Here is an 11142-nt window from a genome sequence, read left to right on the forward strand (position 1 = left end):
ATAGGCAGAAAGTATACTTCGGAAAGTATAAGTCTGCAAAAGGTGGTCTTAGATTTTTCTATAACAGATTCAAAGCACAATTTCATCCTCAGATCGAAGACAGCAAAGCATTTTGTAATACACCCTCATGGCAGCTCTTGAAGAGAAGGGAGAGTGAAACAAGGAGGTGCAGGATTCCTACACACAGAACTGAAGAACATGCTACAGTTCACTATGTATTTTCCAATTAATACAATGCTGTTGCAATCACACTAATACCTTTTTGTAGTGCTGGCTATTCCTTTTCAGACACAATAATAGTAAAAGGCATGAGCACTTGGCTGAAAAAAATTCAACCTCCAATCAATATCAGGCAATATAAACTCTGTTACTTCTTATCCACCTATCTCTATCATTAGTTAATATCAATTCTATCAGTTTGTTTCTATGAAGTAATGTTAATTATATGACATTATTATAACAATTATATGAAATACTACAAAGGCATAGGGCAGAACTACACTTGGTATGAACTCACCAGGATAATAACATGTTAGCACTGCTCTTGTTAGTTTGACAGGATTTTTTGATAGATAAGATTTAGCTGTAAGTACTGTTACAATCACCTTTTAAGAATTTCATCATAACAGCAACACGGGAACTAGCACAAAAGTAATATTAACCAGCTACTAGAAAACAGTGGCCAGATCAAAATGGAATACTACTATTAGATTTACCTGGAAAATTCAACATACAAAAAAGCTGCTAAGCAAATTCTCTACAAAAATGTCTTATATTATGCAAGTGGTGCTCAAGAAGTATTAAAAGTTTTGTTTAAAAAGATTAATTATGTGGATGTCTATGGCAGATAATCAGATTTGCATAGCTTGAACTATATTAAATTAGATTAATGTATTCTATTAGTCCAATGTTATAGTAAGGAAAACACAAATGGAATATGAGGAAAACAATAAAAGAGACTCTGGAATTATTTGCCAAAGAAAGCAGTAAAGCATTATTTTTTGGCACTACTATGGACTGTACAAAACACAAATGTACAATTGGCAAAGAACGCACTACCAGGTCACCTACCCACTCTTGTCCATCTGTTTAAAGTAAACTGTGATTCATACTACAATTTACCTCTAAAACAACTTTTGGGTTTTGTTCAGAATGGTTTTCCCAAAACGAAGAGAAGAAGGGATTAAGGGCATATTTTAACTTCTCAGTATCAAGAAGATAATAAATTCAGGATGCTTATTTGTTTTCATTTTTGTTTTAGGGGACTTATAATGTCACAACAAAAAGCACTGAAGAATCTATAAATGTGTCCAAAAATTCTCCACACACAACAAAATGAAGAGAGTATAGACACTAGTTGAAAGATACACTGTTTATGCAATCTAGATATCTACATGAGGAGAAAGCAAGCTGATATCCATGCTATTTTACTTGCAGCATCCCATGAAATTTTCAGTATTCTACAGATGAAAAGTAGCTATAAGATCATATATTGTAGAAGTTGCAAAGTAAAAAAAAAAAAAAAAAAAAAATTGACCACAGGAAGAATAAAGAGTCTCTTATGAGCCAAGTATAAAATACTGTTAAACAGTATTTGGAGGAGGGCAATGAAAACAGTAAAGGGTCTAGAGAACAAGTCCTGTGAGGAGTGGTTGAGGGAACTGCGGCTGCTTAGCCTTGAGAAAAGGAGGCTGAGGGGAGACCTGTCTACAACTACCTGAAATGAGGGTGTAGCATGGAGGGTGTTGGTCTCTTCTCCCATGTAACAAGCAATAGGATGAGAGGAAATGGCCTCAAGTTGTGCCAGGGGAGGTTTAGACTGGATATTAGGAAAAACTTATCCACCAAAAGGGGTGTCAGGCAAGGGAACAGGCTGCCCAGAGAAAGAGTTGAGTCAACATCCCTGGAGGTGTTTAAAAATACAAGTAGATGAGGTGCTTAGGGACATGGTTTAGAGGTGGACTTGGCAGTGTTAGGTTAACAGTTGAACTCGATGATCTTAAAAGTCTTTTCTCACAAAAATGGTTCTATGATTCTATCAAGATCCTGAAGTGCACTGAAAAAGCAATTGCAGAACTTTCAACTGCTCCTTCCACATCTCCTGTTCCTTCTTTGAACAGAAGTTCAAAAGATAATTCCCCCTCAGTACAGTTAAGAGACATGTCAATGCCCTTCTCACTACCCACTCTTGATCAACCAACAAAAACCTGAAAGGCAGAGGATCTCGTTTCTTCTGATGACACCTCCTTGATTGTCAAAATTCTTTTTGCTGTTGACCTAACTCTTCAGTCAGCTACTTGAAAATAATTTTCTGATACCTTCTTGACCAGGGAAAACAACAGAATTCCCATCTTTTCTAGATTAAAAACCCCCTCTCAGAAGTCTCATTGATAGGGTAGATGTTAATAAAATTATGTGGAATCTCTTCTCATATATTTTATCATTTACTTCTACACACTGTGAGTCAACAGCAGAAGGCAGTTACAATCATAGCCCTTCGTGAAACACACACAAACTATATATTGAATTATACCCTACCTTTTGTATAATCCTATAAGAAAAACATAAGGAATAGCTTAATCAGTTGACCGGGAGCTCATTCTGCAGCAGGCTTTCTGCAGTAACTTGTTCCAATAGATGCCATTAATAATTTGGCAGAATTCAGCCTTGTCACACAAATGCAACAGAAGAAGTCTTTAGAAAACGTGTGTCACATCTGCAATCTCCCTCACATGCTACATAAATATTTTATGTATATACTTCATATGTGCCTTTACACACACGTGTTTATAGACACAGACACTACTTCAGCTAATGGAAGTAATCACTGCTGACACTTTTAAAAATACAATAGTCTAGTCAATGTGGGGGGGCGAGGAGAATTACTGGCTACGCAAATTCCTGTCCATTACCAGCCATTTCTAGCTGCTTCTTCATAAATACTGTCTGTACAAAATTGTGTTTTCCAAGAATCTGGAACGAGGCTTGTTACTTCCACAGTAAAATACTATTAATCATCATCCAGGACTGAAATAACACAAATTTCAATTTAGTGCAGTTTACAAGTTTGTCTCCTCAAGTGATCACCTGCCATTACTATAGTCTTCCTTTGTTGCATTTCTCCATTTTCCTCCCGATCATTTATTATGCTAATTCTAGGCTTTAATCTTAATTTGCAATGATTCAAACAGGCTCAGTTATATCTTTAAAATAAATATTGGGGAATTCATAGACATAAACAAGCATAGTAGAAAGTATGTAAAACAAAATCCATTTGTTTCAGGTAGCTTGAAATTCACAGAGCGATGTATGTGTCTAATTTACACGTTTTAACCTTTATCACATAACAAACTAGTGGCAAAAGTCAAGCTATAGACCCTGTCCACTGAAACAACACACAAAAACCCCACACAACACAAAACCAAAACCAACCAACCAAACAAATAACAACAACCACCACCACCAAAACAAAACACACCACCAAAAACAATGAAACAAAATATGAATCTTTTTGTAGATGGGTTTCAGCTTTTGGGGATAAAACTCAAATGACCAGTTCCACTTCTCTGACCCAAATATCCCTTTCTCAATGAAAATACCTCAGCTATGAATTTGAAAAATGAACCTAGACAAAAACATGATCTGTTTGGCAAAAAACAGGACATCTCTGATATGCACCCATGTGCAAAGCAGAGATGGTAGCTTCTGTCAGTGAGATGAGAGAAGTAGAGCTTAGAAAGTAAAACAAAAGACCTCATCTAATTTGCTTATGGAGCGATTAGACGTTACGGCAACAAACAAAAAGAATGAGTTAATAATAACTATGAAAGATGCAGAGGAACAGTCAACACAGTGATAGTTTCAGCAGGCTAGACCCAAAGCCCATGTGCAGCCGAAAATCAAAGCACTAATAATCGAGTGGAGCAGGGGGACACTCATTGAAGTCTGGTTTGTAAAATGGTGCTGATCCCTTTGGAAAAATGTAGTGATAACAAAATGGGGGAACAGATTGCAAGAGGCAAGAGGACGAAGAGCAGAGAAGCTGGAAGAGAATTTTCACATGAAAATGCATTCAAGTCAGGCTAATAGTTACTATTCGCCTGCATGTAATACAAAGTACAGGCTGGGAGACAGTCTTCATCTCTGTGAAGATGCTGTTGTCAGAGTGACCATTGTTTTGTTCTCCTTCTTACATACATAAGTAATTTTTTTTCAGAAGTGCAACTGAATGATGTGGGTAACAGAGAGCAACTATCTAGTTGAGTGAATACCTAAGCGCAAAGGAAAAAGGGAAGCTGATCTTATATCCTAAGGAATCATTGTTTAGAGTTAGATTATTTCTGACTGTTCATCCAAACAAAATAATCCAAACTCATTCATCATCACAGTTCATAAGAGACCCTTTTGTATCTCCTTCCATTGTGCTTTTGCTGAGTATATACACCAAGAATAGTAATAACACACGTTATGTCACTTAAGACTAACCAAGTTTAATTTCCTGGGAACAAAACTGTTTAATCAAGCACATTTCTAAACAGGCATGGAAAAAAACCCACACATCTCCAACTGTTAGAAACGCATCCCACTCTCACCAATGACTTCACATTTGAGAGCACATAGGACATCTAATCTGTTGTTTAATTTGTCTCTCAATACCAGCTACTTCATATTGAGCCTAAACAAATGTGTCAACAGGAACACTGACATTTATGCTACCACTTACACAGTTGTGAAGGCATCAGATGGCTTTCAACAGTTCTTTGGACCAGAAAATTGAAACTTGCTTGTCCACAAAGCTAGATGGAAATATTGTGCTCCAAAATTCGCTTCAGGATAAAGACAGAATTTCCTTGAAAAATACTCCGGAGGCATGATTAGAAGCACTACAAACACATATACAGAGCTGCTGGTTTACAGAAGCCTTCATGTGTTAGGTTGGATTGATTCATATAGCCTACGGATATATTTTCTAGTCCACAGTTTGTGAAAATATTTCATTAAGATGAATACTGTCTCAAAGATGACAAACTAGTAGTTGTCTTTTAGAAACATCTGTAAGTCAACCTAATTTGTTTTGGGCAGAGTAATCAGTAATGCAGACATATGACTTCTAACTTTTAAAAGTGTATATTGAAAAGGGATAATACCAAAAATTAGAAGCAAATCAAGCAAAATTAAGTAAAGGGAAAGCATTAAATACAACAATAAGATGTATATCAGGAACAAACAAGTCTAGCACTGGATGAACAGGCAAGTTTCAAAAAACTGGCAAATAAAGCAGTCAAAAAATTTTTCTAATTGATCTTTCTCAAGATGCTACATAAGATCATCTATTCATCTCCTGCAATGGTAAAGAAACCATTCTCATTCCATTGGAAAAAAATCTTATGTTGAGTAACTTTTACTAGAGAACGAACTACTATAAAACAATATGCTTTGGTTTTACTGAAAAAAAGATCAAATCCTTTCACTGAGAAGTTTTATCCAAATATCTGGAGTCTCAGAGACTCCTCTGTATGTGGCATTTTAAGAGCAAGTGATATCTCCATATACTTTCACAAATCATAACTGTTCAGTGATTTAAGTGATTGATGTTACAATGTCCTTGCTATGCACAGAAAAGTCTTGGATTTCCTGAGACAAATTTGGTCAGCTTTCCATATGCAGGCCCTTGCTATGTAATAGGTAAGACTTTTAAAAAAGTTTAAGTATCATGCCTCCAAGTGTTTTAAGACTTGGCTAAGATCACCTCAACCAAATTTTATCCAAAATTTGGAGCTTCTCCAGCATTAAAAAGGATGATGGTGTGGGGAGAAGTCCTTTCTTCATACCTTCTAGACAACATTCAAACTATAGTACTTTGCACAAATGGAGAGGCACAATAGTCCTTAGTCTGATAGCGAACTTGGACCACCACACTGACTTCACATTTGCTTTGAAGAGTGCCAAAAACATCACTAGCTTCCCAAATGCCATCTTTGGTGGCACAATCATCCAAAACACCTGTCAGAAAACTCATATTGATTGTACTGTAAGCAGGGGCTCATTTTAACAACAAACATTCTAAATATAACCAAATGCAAAATTAGCTATACAAAGAATAAATTTTATTTTAACAATATAGGATGCACATGATCTCTCTGGCCTCAAATGTCCAAATCTGCAATGGTCTACTCTAATGATGATCAACTTCCACGGCTCTTCTCCAGAGGAGGACCACATTTCCTACCATTGCTCCCCATCCTGTTATCTTTTTGTATAATCCTGTGGTTTTTATGCTTAGGATTTGATGTAGCTCTATGCAACAGCAGCATACAAACATCTTCTTTTCCCTTTCGAAAATACTGCACCCCAGTTCTTCATAAACTGGACATTTAAAAGAGAAAAAACACTGAAATGTCAAATCTAGACGTCAAAGAGAAAAGAGAAAACCTTTTTTTTTTTTTAGATGATCCTGTGCTGCATAAACTAACCAGGCTCAATTTATAGGGGAAAAAAAATACTAATTCTTGTGACAAAGTTATTCAATGCAAAGATTTTAGTCTAGGTGCTTTTCGGTTTTGAAATATGACATTGGTTTTTTTTGTATGCAATTGTTCTGAAAATATTTTGATGAAGAACAGTTAACTTAAACCTTGGACAAAAGCATCCTCACAGAACATTACAGATTAAGTTAAAAATCTATTTTTCCTTTAGGCAAAGTGTCTAGTGAATAGCTAACAATAAAGTAATGCATGCATTTGAGTTCTGTATATCCTTTCAGTGCTCCTGTCCATTAATTAGTCATTGATTTGAAAACATCAATTTTCCTGATAATGGTTTTATGTGCACTACGATCAACCTCATTAAATTCCTTTTATTTGACACGAAAAAGTGGATTACAACTTCACATTTATTTAAACAAAACCAACTGAAAGCAGCATGTTGATTTTTTTCCTTTGTTTTATGCTTAAAGATTTTCAGTTGCTTCTGCACATAAATGGCTAGCCTGGCATATTACAGGATGAACTTTATAAGCTCTTTTCAGCACAGTAAACAATATACAGTTGTAAGCAAAATTAACTTCCTTAAACAATATACAGTTGCAAGCAAAATTAACTTCCTTAATAACAGCAATATTTATGTTGTTTTCAGATGCCCTACAAAAGAGATGTACATAACACAGGGAAAAAATTTGCTGTGGCCATTATAATGATGAATACACTGACCCTTATAAAGCTGAACTTAGTGCATCTCTTGTAGCTTTATTTACTGACTGGAAAACAAGGAGTGATTTAAAACAATAAGGTAAACTTTCAACTCCTATTTCATCTCCTAAAGTTGAACTCTGGCAACACAAAGAAAAAATAACAGCAATCAAGTGCTGGAAGTTTTAAAGAAAAATCTCCTTTGACTTCAGAATGTTGGAAAGCTTCTGTACCTACTCCTTCACCTTCACAGTTCAGATGTGGAGGGAGAACTCACAGGAATGCAATTTATATACTCTCCCTCAAATCCGACCAACTGGTTTCAATGACAAACAGTCTACAATTAAAAAAATCTAATAAAACCCACATGACTACAGCTACAGACGTTAAAGTCTCTGTTGTAAACATCACATTCCAACACCTAAGCAATCTAAAAAGATGCTGCATTTACCAACTTTATGTATTGTTTAAACTGCACCTATTTAAAACCAAGAAATAATACTTCTTCATATATAGATTATGTATTTCACAGTTCTATGGAGTATTTTGCTGCCTATCTAAATACTGTTTAGAACTCCCTGCACAATAATCTCATATATTACTAAACAATAATTTCTAATGCATATTTTTTCTGAATAAGGTTTTATTAGCTCAGCTTCTGATTTAGTAAGGTAATTAAGTGCATGACTACCTTTCAGTCTCTTGGCCCTATTTCCATGCCTATCATTAGTCATTTTTCGATTAACTTACTGAACTAAGAACATGCAGAGAAAGATCTTGAACTTAGAAGAATACCAGAGCCACTCTAACACTTATTTTAAAAGGAGCCACCAGAACATATCAATGTGCAGTGTCAGACAGTATTCCACAATAAGCACGTCCGTGTGGAAAAAGGTGCTTGCATGTAAGAACTGTCCAAAGCTGTGAAGTTACAGGGTAACTCCCATCTTCATCAGAGCCTTGGACATCTCTTAATGGAAGAAATCAGTGAAATGTCATATTATTAAATCGTAGTGAATCACTTCTGTCATGAAGCATCTTTGCAAAGATCATGGTCAACCGATGATAAAATAAAGGAGATTTCTTAAAGTCTTCCTCAGTTGTGTACTTTTTATTCAACTGCAATTTAATAACACCCAAAACTAGGAAGGCTTCTAAAATTTGGCATATAGACTAAAAGGCAGTTGAAAAGATGCTGTAGCAAACAAATGATCCTGTTAAATAGTAAGCATCTATCCCACGTAAAGAACAATCCTCAGTGTATTGCACATTGATTAAAGTGTTCACTTGAAAACTGTGGTGAGGAAGATGAAAAAGATCACTAAGGTATAAATAAATTACCTGCAAACAGAGCACTGCCGCTGCGGCTGGAGAGCAGTGAACATCACTATCACAGAGTAGTTACGAGGTGGAGCCTTCACAAATCTTCGGAATTTGTCTCCGTTCATACGAATGACTGAACGCCTTGAGCTCCACTCCATCAGCTGCTCCACCTTCTCAGCCAAGAGATTCTGTAATTGAGGACAAGGATAAGGATTGTTTAAGCTTAAACTTCAAGCACTTTGTACTCATATTCTGTCTTTGCATTCTCAGAGCTCCTAGGGAGTTCAGCAGGAGGTTGGGGGGACCTCTATATAGCCTATAGCACAATTTAGTGTTGTATATAGACGAGCAGATTCTAGGTGATTAAAAATTTAACTTGGTGTGGTCTTAAACAGAAAGGATATATGAAATGAAATCACACAGGTTGCTACCAAAGGCAAAGGAGTAGAGTAAGGCTGACTGTCTAAACACAAGATACCAGTACAGCAACTTTTAACTTTCATTAAAAATTGGAAGCTTTGGAAAATGCTGCATTATGTTATATTTTTTGTGATTTAGACAAAATCACAGCAGGATATTGTCATTCACTCAAATATTTAGATGAAAGAAAAATGTAGCTACAAATAGAGATAAATGGTTATTATGTTCAGAATTTCCATACAAATATGTATTGTATTGAATTTAAATTAATATAAGTTTTATATTTTACTACATACAAGGGTGCACTGTCTTATAAACCCATCTAGGCACATTCTATTGTGAGATCAACATTTTTAGTTGCTTTCAAGATTGAGATCCTCAAAATATTTTAGCTGAAATCTAAGTGTAGAAGAAAAAAAAAAGCTTCTGTGTAGCTTTTCTTTTGCATGAAAGTATTCCATCACATGAATAATTTAAAAACAGGCTATGAGACATATTAGAAGGTGGCCCTCATGTTAAATACATTCATCTAACTATTTCTATGAAAATCTATTTAGAATTTTTTTTTATCAAGTAAGCCTAATGTCAAACATGCTCAGGAGAGACTTTTTAGTCTCCTAAGTTACCTAGTTTCAGTGAGGTTGCACTGACCATGCTCTAGGTGAGTTGCTACACCTACAGCATATCGGGATCAATGCAACAATCCATCTTGTTTTAAGTCTTCAGTTCCCTGCTCAAGGACACTGTGGAAGCTGCCTATATCTAACATGAGCTAAAAAAAAGAGTGGATAAAACTGGAATATTATGACTTGCACAGAAGCTGAATGCTGAGGGAAGGTGGGAAGGACAGACAGAAACAGAGTGAAGAAGGAGCACCAAACAAAAGAGAAATTAAGTTCAAAAAACTGGAAGGTATGAGACCTCTGATAAAATATACATGAGTTAGTGAAAGGGTATATGAACTGACGAGGGTCCGCTGTGGGAGGGAAGGAAAAACCAGCTTTACAAAACATATTGAAATGGGGACGCTCTGAGAATAGAGAACATGAATACAGGCAAGACAAGGATAGAACTCAAATACTGTGCAGGAATAACTGAGCAAGGAGACAAGGTGGCTTTTGTAGAACTTCTAAAAAAAAAAAAAAGAAATAGAAAAATTAGCTCATTTAGTAACATTTTGACAAATCAGTAAGGCTATAAATAAGAGCAGAGATAGATATATGAGGGGAAGGAAGGAGTGAACTACAAGGATAAAGGAAAATGACATTTTGCCTGTTCAATCTTCCATCTTAAAAATTAGCAGAAGATCCCCCTTGGAGTTCCTTATAAGGCATAGCTGGGTCATCAGAACTTTTGATTCAAAAAGAAGTTTTGATCTGTGTAAATCATGAACAGTTTTGAGATAGCCACATTTATTTGACCCTATAAAGCATTTTAAAAAAATATTTTAGGTTTTCATTCCTATTCTCAGAATTTAGCTGATATTTGTCACCACAAATGTGAAGGAGAGATTGCATCTCTATCTACCATGAGAATACCAATGAATCAAATACTACTACAATTTTTCTTCCCCTAAAACACATGGGTTTTGGTAGTTTTGCTTCAAAAAGCTATTACGTAAGTTCTTCTCCTTAAAAAGAATCAAAAAGCCGATTACACAAAAATGAAGCCTACTCATTTGTAAGATTTCCTTGGATTAGCAGTGACTGGATTAAATTTTTCTGTTCATTTCAAAATGCATCAGGCACTCCAGTTGGTAATATGCAATAAAACATAAGGAGCTAAAAAGGATGTTTATTTGTATTTGCAAAAGCTTTAATAACTGAAGCAAAAAGACAAACTAAAGAGAACTAATAAAAAGACACAACTTTTAAATTAATACAAGAAGGACATATCATATCCTACCTGGTACAGAAAAACAAAGACTTTTCAGAATAGGCGTTATTGAGAGAAAACAAATAGAAATCCATGAAGTACCATTAAGGGCATTGAAGACAAAGCATGATCTTGACAGAATAAACAGGAGAGAAGAAACAAACAAACAAACAAAACCCAAACAAACAAAAACCCAGCTCTATTACTGCTATATAATTTGTTTCTACAAAAGAATCAGTGATATTAAAAGAGTGTTACTCAGGGAAGTCCCATACAAAGTCTCACTTGGAAGCCTGTTGCCAATAAGCAATTGCCCTGTTTCCTTCATATTCAGCCA

The 11142-nt window shown here is 35.5% G+C and overlaps 1 protein-coding gene across 1 annotated transcript in view; it reads right to left on the reverse strand.

Moving 5' to 3' along the window:
• TUSC3 (tumor suppressor candidate 3) overlaps nt 1-8683 on the reverse strand; it is an 86782-nt gene extending 78099 nt beyond the window's left edge. The window contains exon 1 of the mRNA XM_065633881.1: nt 8529-8683. Coding sequence (XP_065489953.1) covers nt 8529-8668 — 140 coding nt within the window. The 5' untranslated portion in view covers nt 8669-8683. The remainder of the gene's footprint in view (nt 1-8528) is intronic.
• Between the last annotated feature and the right edge of the window lie 2459 nt (nt 8684-11142).

The sequence above is a fragment of the Caloenas nicobarica genome, chromosome 4, assembly GCF_036013445.1.
Source record: "Caloenas nicobarica isolate bCalNic1 chromosome 4, bCalNic1.hap1, whole genome shotgun sequence".
In the NCBI taxonomy this organism is placed as follows: domain Eukaryota; kingdom Metazoa; phylum Chordata; class Aves; order Columbiformes; family Columbidae; genus Caloenas; species Caloenas nicobarica.